Genomic DNA, 12,967 nt, shown 5'->3' with positions numbered 1-12,967 from the left:
ACTAGTAACTTAGGTGGACTTCCTTGCAAGGGTTGTCTCTTTCCACCGTATCTGCTTTGCCTCAGTGTCTGGCTCCCCTTTTTTTCTCAGGCTCTTCCAGACTAAATGCAGTGGTTGTCTCAAAGCAGTGGCTCCCTCAGAGTTCATCATGCGGGTGCTGGAAAACGTCTATCATGTCCACTGTTTCTCCTGCTGTGAGTGCGAGAGGAGGCTGCAGCGTGGCGATGAGTTTGTACTCAAGGAAGGGCAGCTGCTTTGCCGCAGTGACTATGAGAAGGAGAGAGACATGCTGAGCGCCATCAGCCCCGCTCCCACCGAGTCAGGTGAGAGGCAAGAGCAGTGAGACCTTCTTTGTAGGGAAGGAGGCAAATGTCTCTGAGCATGGGCAGAGTCACCACTCCAGAGTCCTATCACCAGCTCTCAGGCATCTGAGGCTGCATAAGCACAGTCCTATGTCGGGAAATGGATACCATGCCCTCCCACTCTAGTTCCAAATCTGCCACCCACAAAGCCCCCATCTGCAATCCAAAACACACTTCTGTGGGGCAGGGCAGGGGGAACCCAACAAATTCAGAATGATTTACTTCCGAATAACCATGCTTAAGAATGCAATGCACCAGGAACAACAAGGCTTTGTGGCATCCTGCTTTGAAGCTGCTGACCTTAGATAAGGGGCTAGAATGAACAGGTGCAACCTTAAAAGACAGAGGGTTGTACCCAAAGCTAGTCCTACATAGAGCAGACCCACTGAAATGAATGAACCTATGTTCTAACATGTTCTATGAACCTATGTTCTATCCATGTAGCAGGAGCTTGAGTGGGGCCCCCTGCTCCAATGTGTGCATGCCGTGTCTCCACTCGCACTCGGTCCAGGCCTCCTCTGCTGTGCCATCTCACTGCTTGCATGCAGCACTGGCTCACAGGAGAGGCAGGGGCCATGGCATCCTCCCAGTGGAGGCAGTGCTCGGTTCCTCAGGATGGGGCAAGGTGGCTGTCGCAGCCGACCCCCCTATGAGCCAAGGTGAACCAGCTGCCTCAGGCAGCAGAAGCCCACCAGGCAGTGTCCCCCCCCCCGGCACAAACACACCCTCCAGGGAAGCAGAACCAACAGTGGCAGCGGTGAGATCTCACAAGGGCGATCTAAAATCTCATGAGATCTTGTGCAGAGCATGGGATATCATGAGATTTTTGTGAGCTCTCACCAGAAGCAGGCACTGCTGTTTTGCAATTGCTGCCACGCAACCCAGGCAAGGCAAACTTCGGGGGGGGGGGAATGGGGCAGTTGCTATACTCATTCTGATAAAGGCTTCAGGAGTAAACTGAGGAACAATCCATACCTTGTGGGACATCTTCAGGAGAAGGCTCAGGAGTAAACCTGACACCAGTCTGGAGTGGAGTCCCTTCTGGCAACTCCTGCCACCAAGCTGGTGCCAAATGCACTGCTCTGCTTTCCTTTGGACCACCTCAGCAAGGCCAAGAGGGGGTCTTGTCATCTGGGCAGTCCCAGACCTCCATCCACGCTGCCCAGGCTTGTGCCCCAAAGAGGCCGTGTTTGTTTGTTGCAGCAAAAGCAACAGAAAGGCTTGCGGCCCCTTAACGATGAATCAGTTTTTTAGTGCCATAAGCTCTCACAGCATCTGATGGAATAGAATCTGGTCCACAAAGGCTGGTGGCCTTTAAGGTGCCGCCTCAATTCTCAATTTGTAAGGCTGGATGAAAGAAACAGGAGACCTAGCAGTATACATGCTAGCAATGCTCATTTATATTTTCCCTGGGGGGCTTCCAGATGTTGTGGACTCCAACTCCCTTCAGTCCCACCCAGCCTGGCCAACCCCCAGGATCAGGGGAGACATACTTTGGCAACAACTGGGGAGCTGCAGGTTCCCCGTCCACAGCACAGATCCCTGTGGCAGGTGCTCCCATGAGAGAAGTGACCATGAGGAACGCCTGTGTTTCTTGAAGGGAGCAGGACAGAGAAGCTGTCTCCCGCTGGGCACCCAATGTGGGGGGATCCTGAGTCCAGTGTTTTCCTTTCCCTCATAGTGAAGAGTGAGGATGAGGATGGGAAGCCACCCGCAGGGCAAAGCAGCGAGGAAGCCAAGGAACCACAAGCGCTCCAAGCGGCCACGGACCATCCTCACCACGCAGCAGCGCCGTGCCTTCAAGGGCCTCCTTCGAAGTCTCCTCCAAGCCCTGCCGAAGGTCCAGTATCACAGAAGATCCCTTTGCTATGGATGGGGGTGGGGATAAGAGAGTTTTCCCGCCCTCTCCTCCTGCCCCCCTTTGCCTGTTGGGGGTGGGAGAACTCCCAGAACATCCAGGGGGGTCCGGGGAGAAGACGGCAGATTGTTGCCTTAGGCAAGCAGTAATGTTTGCACTGACGGAAAGAGTGGCTTAGCATTATCCTGAATTCCTCCCGTAGGATTGGGGGGAGAGATTAATTTTAGTTCACATTTTGATATTGACCTATCTTTTAATGCAAACTCATTTTAATGCAAAATATTACATGAACTGAAATGCAGCTATTCATCAAAATTCATTCAGCTCTGATCCAGTTCTCCAACTAATGTGTCAAAAAATGCATATATATGGAGGAAGTGTGCAATTATTAGTATTAGTATTATATACCACCAATCTGGCTGGGTTTCCCCAGCGGCTCGGGCAGCTTACTGCATACATAAAACATAGTAAAACACCAAACATTCTAAATGCATTTGTTCTTGCTGTCATCAGTTTATTAATTGCCTTTTAAACCTTCATTCAAGGCAATAAGATAATTAAACAAAACACTTAAAGCAAGAATCAAGCCATAACAAGTCCACACTCAGTTCACAGAATCATAGAATCTAAGAGCGGGAAGGGACCGGCCAGGGTCATCTACTCCCACCCCTGCAATGCAGGCATCTCAACATGCAGCCCCCCCCCCCCCCGCCCCGTCCAATTTGAAGCCAGACCAGACCCTGCTTAGCTTTGCAAATGTTTAGGGGGAAATGTTTATAAACATGGTCTGTTAGAAGAAATGTCACTAAACTCTGACAAAATTTCATGAGAACTTTGTGCACTTTTAAACAAACCACAAGCTGAAGGTGGAAATGTGGAGAACTGAATTTAAGACTGGAGGATAAAATAAAGGGTGAGAGACCAAAATTAGTTTTGTCTATCCCTGCCCACAGACGATGTTGTAGGCCATGGGGCCGGATTCCAGCCCAATCGCCTTTTAAATCCGGCCCATGGACGGTCCAGGAATCAGCGTGTTTTTACATGAGTAGAATGTGTCCTTTTATATAAAATGCATCTCTGAGTATTTGTGGGGCCTGCCTGGTGTTCTTACATGAGTAGAATGTGTGCTTTTCTTTAAAATGCATCTCTGGGTTATTTGTGGGGCATAGGAATTCGTTCATTTTTTTTCCTCTTCAAAATTAGTCCGGCCCCCTACAAGGTCCGAGGGACAGTGGACTTGCCCCCTGCTGAAAAGTTTGCGGACCCCTGTTGTAGGCTGAAACAAGCCCCACTTACAGCCCTGAGGAGTTGAGGGCGTGTAGATTGCTTTCTTTTTGCAATCAGGTGTGGGGAGAGGAGAACCTGCAAATCCTTTTGGCAGCGCACCAGCATCTCTCGGCCCCAACCTGATGAGGGATGGAACTCTTTCTAACCAGATGCTTTCCACTCTCCACCGCTGGGCAGAGTGAGGGGAGACATTGGCAGCTGAAACGGGCTTGACTTCGTTCGGGTGTGCAAGTTTGGTTCCAGAATCAAGGGCCAAGGTGAGTGACGGCCTCAGAGCTTACATTTGAGTAGCAACCTATCTCTGGACTAAACAGGAGGAAGGAGAAGGGGCATCTCTCTCTGCCAGAGTCGAGCGGAGGAAGGGGGCAGTGGGGGCAGTCCACCCCGGCTGTCACCACTGAGGGGGTGACAAAATGCCAGCGGCACTCACCACAGGGCCTGCAGCACGCCCGAGCCACGCCTCTCTCTGGGAGTGACGCCCGCGGCTCCATTCACCCCCATACGGTCCAATGGCGCCTCCCCCCCCCCCAGCGTTAGGGTAGCTGAGTGGGAGGAGGCAGGCGACTCCTCGGAGGCCCCGCAGAGCCTCCTGCCCCAGCTCGCCCCACTCCCTGGGCACAGGGCATGCGCACCACCCCAGGTGCCCGATCGGCTGCTCCACCGCTGGCCAGAGTTATCCAGTGCTGTGAGGCTGGAACTTTCAGGCCTCTGAGCAGCACACAATCCCTGACCATATTAGAGGAGGGACACCTTTGGCTGTCAAATTTGGGCTCTTATCCCAAATAGGCCCTAAACCTTTAGAACGGTGGGATATAAATACTGAAACAAACCAAGAGCACACACTTTTGGCAATTGCATCTGAGCTCTCTCCATTCCCAGAGCAGAACTGCCTGTGCTTTTGCCTTGGCAGGGCTCCTGTGCCAGGCATAAATTATCAGCATTCCTACTTCTTCAAGCTGGGATTACTGCACTTGTTGAATTTCTGCCTGTCATTAAGCTAAAGGCACAGGAACTGAAAAAAACCCAACAAAAAAGAAGTGGCAACCCTTGCTCAGAGTCTGGTGTTTTAGAGCTGCTTTTAAATGTGAGTTCAATATGAATCAGTGCCAATTTTATTCACCGGCCAAGCAGCAATGCCTTCAGTTGTGGTTTCTGGTCTCCAGGAATTAGCCGGAGAACAATATTTATCTCCCTGTTGTGGAAAACTACATCTTTTGCTATTATTTAAGATGGCACTCATTCATTACACTTCAGCCAAAGTTCTCTAGCAACTTTACAGAGCAGCATCATGCCTGCTGCTTCCTCAGCTTAAACCACAGTTAAAGCTTGAGTAGTATATCTTAAGGGGCAGTCTTTCTTTCTTCTTCTTTCCTTTCCTTCCTTCCTTCCTTCCTTCCTTCCCTCCCTCCCTTTTCTTGTCAGCTGGCAACCTTAGTTGGTGCGGCAGGGGGAGGAGAGCATCCTATACAAGGCAGGGGCAGGTGTGTGGCACTGGTCTTGGAAGGGGACAGACCCCCTCGCCCCAATTTAGGAGGGGGATTCTGTCCTCCTTCCCCCTTTTGTTGCACCCCTGCCCAGGAGCATCCGTCCTCCTCCTTGCAGATGAAGAAGATCGCCCGCAGGCAGCAGCAGCAGCAGCAGCAGGAGCAGCAGGAGCAGCTGGGCAATCCACGCCTGGGGACTGGAAGGGGCACCGGGCGGAACAGCAGGCAAAGCAATGAAGACAGCGAAGGTGAGAATCTCTGCCGGAAACTCGGGGGCACCTGAGTCCCTTGGTGTCAGGAGCTGCAGTCAGGTGGAGGTCAGCAACTAAACAATAAAGTGAAGTTAACTCAAAGAAACAAAACATCTCAGGGCTAGTGGTCACAGCAATGCTTCCCAGCAAGTCTTGCCCCAAAGAAGTCATTGCAAGGACTGAAGGCTCCTTCCCCAGCAGCCAAAGGCTCCATTAGTAATTACTATAATGGAAAGAGAAATACAGCGCATCTCACCATGAGACCATGATCAGGTGACTGCCTCTGTGTGCGTCTGCTCAGTTACAGAACAGTAACTTTTGTTGCACATTCAGTGGGAGAGCAAATGTACAGTTTTTATAACTTGCAGTCTATATTTTGGTCCTGGTTTATGCCATCAGAATAAAGGTAAAGGTAAAGGGACCCCTGACAGTTAGGTCCAGTTGTGAACGATTCTGGGGTTGCGGGGCTCATCTCACTTTATAGGCTGAGGGAACCGGCGTTTGTCTGCAAACAGTTTTTCCAGGTCACGTGGCCAGCATGACTAAACCACTTCTGGCGAAACCAGAGCAGCGCACAGAAACACAGTTTACCTTCCTGCCCGAGGAGGTAATTCTGTTTATCTACTTTCACTTTTTGGTGTGCTTTCAAACTGCTAGGTTGGCAGGAGCTGGGACCGAGCAATGGGAGCTCACCCCGTTGCGGGGATTTGAACCGCCAACATTTTGATCGGCAAGCCCAAGGCTCAGTGGTTTAGACCACAGCGCCACCCGCGACCCTACCATCAGAATAGTGTGTAATTAAACAGCTCTGGGTCCCTCCCCCCCCCCCCGGATTGGGTTACTGTAGAAAAGTAGGAGCCTGTACAGGAAATTAGAAATGGCTATAACTCACCGGTTCCTCTCTTCCCGCAAGGCACGCTTGGGTTGTGGGTGAGGCATTGTGTGAATACTGGTGCCTCTGGAGAATCTGCGGCCCTTCAGATGTGGGTGGACTGCATCCCTGACTGCATCCCATCATCTTTTACTGCTGCCCCTGCTGGTGGCTGGGGCTGATGGAAGTTAGAATCCAACAGCACCCATGGGTCAGTGGTTCCACCCCCACCCACCTCTACAATCCCCCAGATTCCCTGGAGTGAAAGTAAAGTGTGGACAGGCACACAGAGCTCTGAAGTCCTATCAAAAGCTTCATTTCACTTCTGAGGAATCAGCAGTCTCTGCTCACACTCTGCAGCTGCAAGGGACAGAAACTTGCTTTAAAATAAATTAAAATGAAATACTGGTTATCAGGAGATGGCTATACATGGCCTTCCAAGTTGTCTATTCACAACAAAGATATGTCTGGAACAGCAATTATTGATCATAGCAGCAAACTTGCATTCCCCAATGTCTGTCTTTTCCCCAGGCTTGGCTGTTTTAAGTGCTGTTTCAGAGAGGATGTGAGAGCCAAGTATTTCAAAAAAAAACAGCTTTTGAGAGGACAGAGTAGTTTCAGTAACTTAAAGGTAAAGGTAAAGGGACCCCTGACCATTAGGTCCAGTTGTGTCTGACTCTGAGGTTGCTCTGGGCAGCGCTCATCTCGCATTACTGGCCAAGGGAGCCGGCGTACAGCTTCCGGTCATGTGGCCAGCATGACTAAGCCGCTTCTGGCGAACCAGAGCAGTGCATGGAAACGCCATTTACCTTCCTGCCAGAGTGGTACCTATTTATCTACTTGCACTTTTGACGTGCTTTCGAACTGCTAGGTTGGCAGGAACCTAGTTGTTACTTAAACACACGCACAGTGTTATTACTAAATCCAAAGTGTTCGCTGATTGGCTTTCCCCCTTCTTTGCTTCAATAGATGGTGCCAGTGTGCACGGAATCGAGGGTCTGATGGTGCCGTACTCCAGGATTGCCCAACAGCAGCTGCTTCCCCTGGATCAGAACAGCTACAGCACTGATTTGTACCGGCAAGGACTCACCCCACCCCAGCTGCCAGGAGACCATCTCCACCCCTATGGTGAGCTTCTCCAGAGGAATCTGCTATGAGCATGTGCTGTGCACCATACCCTCTCTTCCTGCAGAGACACAATGCTCCTGCACAGCTTTTTCTGCCAGTGGGTGCATAGCAGAGGTAAAAAATCTCCCTCCATGGATATTGGTGGCAAGGAAAACAATAGGCATAAAAGGAGAATTCCGTGGATGCCAAGATCCAAGTTTGGGGCAAGTACTCTTTGATGAGAGAACCTCAGCAGAAATGTTAAAATCACAAAATATGCAGCAAATTAAAGCATGGAAATATAGACGGTTAGACTTTAAAATATGCCCTTAGAAGTTCCAAAGCTTCCTTCTTCCCTAGCATTGATAAAAACCCACACATTTGGTAAGTAAAAAATTGTTTACTTACAAACTCTCCAAAGATCATATTCATTTCTTTCCCATACAGCATTCAAAAAAAGTTGCACAGGCAGTAAAACTTAGTTTAGTTACAGTGGTGAAAGTTCCTAAATTATTGGGTATAGAAACTCAAGAGAGGCTTGTAAGCTATGCGGTCTGAGCTGCAGCAACCAGCTCAGACCTCCTCACACATTGAGCTTCTTAGGTACATGGAAGGGAACAAAGGCGTGACACTTAGTTCCTCCTAAGGTGAGCTAAGCCTGTCAGGACAGCTTACTCTATGGTCTTAACCCTTTCATGCATTAAACATGTTGGTTATATGAGGCTGGTTATCCCACAGGGTGTTCATATCACAGGGTGTATGTGACCTGTGAAAGTTAAATAATTATTTTTACAGTGGCCCTCAAAATGGAAGACCAAAGACGGAAATGGCCCTGGCTGTGCCTGCTGCTGTTCCTCATCTTCCTTGCTTGCGAAGGCCACATCTGCACCAGACATTTAAAACAGTATCATGCCACTTTAAACAGTCGTGGCCTTCCGCAGAGGATTCTGGGAACTGTAGTTTGCCAAGAGTTATTAGGAGACCCCTTTCCTCCTCACAGAGCTACAATTTCCAGAGTTCCCCTGGGAAGAGAGATTGATTTTTCAACCACTCTGAGAACTGTAGCTCTGTGAGGGGAAAGGGAGTCTCCTAACAACTCTTGGCAAACTCCAGTTCCCAGAATTCTTTGGGGAAGGCCATGTCTGGTTAAAGTGCGTGATACGGCTTTAAACGTTCAGTGCAGATGTGGCCTTTGGGGGAATCCTTGACGGCTTAAAGTGGTATGGTGCCTCTTTAAAAGTATAGATGGGGCCAAAGTAAGATTCCCTGAGGGCCAAACTGAGTGTTGGCCTCTTGTTTTGTGAGAAAGTCGCCCTTCACCGAATGATGTCCACGTGGCTTTCAAAATAACCAACACTCATTTTGTTTCAAGTTATATCCTGGTTTCTGATAGCACACAGCTGTGTTCATTCCAGTGGTGGCGTTAAATGGGGTCGGTGGTGCTGGTGTAAATGCCACTGTGCTTTGTTTGCCATTGGCATTTGCCTGTGAAAGAGGAGCTGAGGAATAAATTAGCCAACAGGCAAAGCCATAATGGTTTAAGAGGGCGAGAAGAGCGTACAGATAGTCGCAAGGCTTTTGACTGGACCTTTTGCTCATATTGCTTAGAAATGTTTTTAGATGTGCTGGGTGTTTTGAAATGTTTTAGTTGGTCTTTAAATATCTTTAAATATATATATATTTAAAGGAAGTGTGGGGTAGAAATTTAATCCTCCTCTCTCTGTGGGCTCAGATGGTACCAGTAGGAATAGGTGGTAGCAGCCCCACGACCATGACCAATGTCAAAGGGGAGGTGGTCTCCTTCCCCCTTCTGTGCTGGTTCAATTACCTTCTGATCCGGAGGCCCACTGGGGTGCAGGTCCCAAGGACACACCAAAGTCCAGAATAGTTCCTGTTTTCGTGGCATCTTTTCCCCCCAGAGGGAGAGGCTGGCCTTCTGCCGGAAGCCCTCTGCCCGCTTCCCTGTGAAATGCTTGTAAGCAACTTTCCTTCTCTTTCCGCACCCTAGATTCAGAAGGCGTCTTCCACGACATGGACAGTGACACCATTGGCCATTTGGGTGACTGCCTGCTGTCAGCGGCTGAAGCCAACCTCCTGCAGACCCGAGTGGGCAACCCCATTGACCGGCTCTACTCCATGCAAAGCTCCTATTTCACCTCCTGACCGTGGGGACGTTCCTGGCTCTTCCACCTGATCTATGCCACTCTGGGCTTAGAAGTGTGGAGCAAGCCCGTTGCATTTGGGAGGACTCTTTGGACCCTGCAAAGTGAAGGAGGCATGCAAGGCTGCCGGGCATTGAGGGCCAAGTCTTAGGTGCTGAAGTTGAGTCTCAGAGGACTTTGCTGCACTGCCTCTCCCCTTGCCCTTCACCCAGTGTCCTAGAGATGGACAATTTCACATTGAGTAGCTTGTATTTCTAGCAGTGTGTTTTTGTGCTTAAACTGTGTGGGGCATTAAGGCTAATTTGATGCATCACCAGCAGGGACGGGAGACCTGGCTCATGCTGGGGACAAGGATTCCAGGGCCACTGGGTTGCTTTTCATCCAGCTTGTTGTTCCTCTGCAACCTTGGCACAACCAAGAGCTTACTTTTCAGGGATGTGAGGGGTCTGAGAGGTGCTGTAGAAACATTAGGTTAATTTTATACTTTAACTATTATGCCACTCTAAAGAATTATGGGAAATGTAGTTTGCAGAAGGTCCTGAGAGTTCCCCACTAGAGCTACTTAAACCCCCCTCCAGAGAGGGGAAATGAATGTTAAACTAGATATGATTATAGTGAAAACATGCTCTTAGATTCAAAGTGTTCCAAGCATCTCAAAGAGAGGGTCTAGAGCAGGGGTAGGGAATCTGTGGCCCTTCAGAGGCTGCTAGGCTGCAATTCTCATCAGCTCTGGCCAGCATGGCGCAGTGATCAAGGATGATGGCAGCCAGAATCCAGCAATTTCCAGAGAGCCACTAGTTCCCCATCCTTGCTGTAGATGGAAGGCAGTTTTGCTCTCTGTTCATCCTTCGACTCCCTTGCTCTTGAACACCTCCATCTTCTCTTTAAGCGAGAGCCAGTGTGTTGTAGTGGTTAAGAGCGGTAGACTCGTAATCCGGGGAACCGGGTTTGTGTCTCCACTCCTCCACATGCAGCTGCTGGGTGAGCTTGGGCTAGTCACACTTCTTTGAAGTCTCTCAGCCCCACTCACCTCACAGAGTGTTTGTTGTGGGGGAGGAAGGGAAAGGAGAATGTTAGCCGCTTTGAGACTCCTTCGGGTAGTGAAAAGCGGGATATCAAATCCAAACTCTTCTTCTTCTTCTGCCCCAAATACTTTCCATTGGCCACTTGATGCTTGCTGGAGATTTCACACAATATAGTCCCTGCAGGATGGTTTCAATAGCCAAGGCAGCACAGCAGACCTCAGAACAGCTCCTTCCATCATCATAGCAGCAAACAATCTGGATCCTCTTGTCCTGCTTAAAAACCTCCAAGGAAGGAAAGTCTACCACCCCCCAAGAGAGACTGTCCCACTGTTGAACGGCTCTGACTGTCAGAAGGTTCTTCCTGATGTTTAGTAGAAATCTCCTTTCTTGTAGAAAACAAGATTGCTCTCTCTTCCATTTGGCAGTCCTTTAGATATTTGAAGATGCCCAGTGTATCTCTGTGATTCACGATGATCCATTACAAGTTACAAAATCATTATATGGAGTGAAGCCCCTTTTGTTGCGGATGATCTGTGATGTGCCTGGGCAAAGCAAATATCTGGAATGTGCCAGGAGGCAAATGATCTTGTATAGAAATGTCCAGTACAAAACCAGACCTCTCTTCTAGACTAGCCACCAACATCAATGCTGCTTTATAAACAGCTCTATGTATATAATTCATATTTATCTGCAGATCAGTGTTTCAACAGCAACAACAACAAAGGCGAAAAGAGCATCATTACACATGCAATGGCCGGCCGAGATGACTTCTGTCAAAGTCATCTGGGTTTTTTTTTAAAGGCAGGTGCCTATTTAAATGCAAGTAATCAGCCCTGGTTTAAATACATTTTGATGAGGGGGGAGGGTTTTGGGAGAAGGAAGGTTCCCCAGTCTGAGTGACCTATTTCAGTGTGGGCATATTGGAAGGGCCTCCATCCCCCCTTGCCCACAACAGAAACTGTGTGGTTGTTATGTGCAGGGTGGGAGTGGGGTGGGGGGTAGGGGCACAACTTCACTCTCCCAGGCACCCTTAGTCCTCTCAGTGAGTGAATCCTGTGCAGGTGTACCCATTGAGCTAAATGGGCCTTCCTCCAGGTGTGTCCAGGATAGCAGTTCAATCTGTAATGGTTCACTGTAGCCAAGATGTAGGATTCTGCTCCCAATGGACAGTGGGAAAAGCAATTTGGTTGTTATGAGCTCTGAATATAGCTACTTGTTGAGCCACCACTTGTTACACGTGTATCAGCTTGAGCTTGAGGGAGAAGACAGAGAAAGAGGGCTCCTAACTTGTCCCTGGGCTGCCTGGGGAGCCTGGCTTTGCCACCAAGATGTGCATTTTGGCTCATCAAATGCCAGCTCACCTGCCTGTTTTGACCATCTCCCAACGCTTCCAGCAGTCTGACCACATTCTTGGTGTTTTGTTTTGTTTTGATTACTGCATCTTGTGTGTACACCTTCCATCATCATCTTGTTTGAAAAGTTGCAAAAACTGCAAGTGCAAGCGGGGTTGTGAGATCAATCAGTGCTGTGCACAGCAAGCTTCTGCTGGAAACTTCCAGAACATTTACCCCCAAAGCCTAAAACAAACAGCACATTTAGTATGAATGTGGCGACAGCACTTCCAGATGGGCCCTGCTGTGCTCTCATATTCTGTTTTTGTCTTTGGGCGGAGAAACCTTGTTCTGACAGCGTTTGAGCAAGGGCCTTTTAAAAATGGAAGACAGAGGTTCCTTGGAGTCCCCACCCCTGCTCAGTTGAGTTCATGCGCTGCTTGATGTGCCCCCACCAACTGCGAGGCCCATGACAATTAACCCCTCCAGAAAGGCTCTAACTGCAGCTGGGAGCCACAAGAGAGCTTCTCAGAACCTATTGCCTGACTGTGGTTCCAATCTGCAGCCCACAATCTAAGTATTTCTGCTTGGACATGTGCTAAAGTTGCAGTTTGCATCCTGTTACACACAGTGGTCTCCCTGTCTTCAATGGAAGTTGCAGGGCTGCAGCACACATGGTGTAACCAAACAGAAAGCTCTCTTTCATGGGTCAGGAAGCTGTGGACCTCCAGGTGGACTACAACTCCCATCATCCCTGTCAACAGTGACCATGCTGGCTGGAGCTGATGGGAGTGAGAATCCAGCAACATTTGCAGGGCCACAATCCACTGGGGCAGGAGGAGAGTCTTGCAAACCCCACCAGAATGAATGGTGTGGTTAACACAGAACACCCTGCTGAGCGGGACTCTTTCTGTCATGTTCTCCTCCAGCAGAGGCATTTGCTCCAGATTTTGGTCCAGAATGAGCTTTTGAAAGTGTTTCTATCCATCCGAAGCAACATTGGTCAGTACACTCCATATATAAGGCCTGGTTGGGGGGGAGGGTAGGGGAGACCCTCACATTTCCATACCCGTTGTAATCTAGTGTTGTGTTGTGCGGATGTCTTTGCATGTGCATTTGGAAATTAAACAAGAACAAAAACCCAAAGCCAAGCTTGCCTACGTAAACTGTCTGCACTTTCGAGATTCAAGCCAATTGGTAAAATCCCAGGGGTGTGTGGTGTGTGTGTG

The 12,967-nt window shown here is 49.3% G+C and overlaps 1 protein-coding gene across 1 annotated transcript in view; it reads left to right on the top strand.

The window, feature by feature from the left end:
- The window catches only part of LOC117039423 (LIM/homeobox protein LMX-1.2-like), a 68,576-nt gene extending 59,135 nt beyond the window's left edge, over positions 1 to 9,441 (top strand). Inside the window, 8 exon segments of the mRNA XM_033136529.1 lie at positions 91 to 323; positions 2,044 to 2,063; positions 2,065 to 2,166; positions 2,168 to 2,207; positions 3,691 to 3,764; positions 5,110 to 5,239; positions 7,083 to 7,241; positions 9,229 to 9,441. Coding sequence (XP_032992420.1) covers positions 91 to 323; positions 2,044 to 2,063; positions 2,065 to 2,166; positions 2,168 to 2,207; positions 3,691 to 3,764; positions 5,110 to 5,239; positions 7,083 to 7,241; positions 9,229 to 9,383 — 913 coding nt within the window. The 3' untranslated portion in view covers positions 9,384 to 9,441.
- Positions 9,442 to 12,967: the final 3,526 nt, after the last annotated feature.

Source organism: Lacerta agilis, chromosome 2 (genome assembly GCF_009819535.1).
Source record: "Lacerta agilis isolate rLacAgi1 chromosome 2, rLacAgi1.pri, whole genome shotgun sequence".
Lineage (NCBI taxonomy): Eukaryota > Metazoa > Chordata > Lepidosauria > Squamata > Lacertidae > Lacerta > Lacerta agilis.
This window is presented reverse-complemented; position numbering and strand designations above follow the sequence as displayed.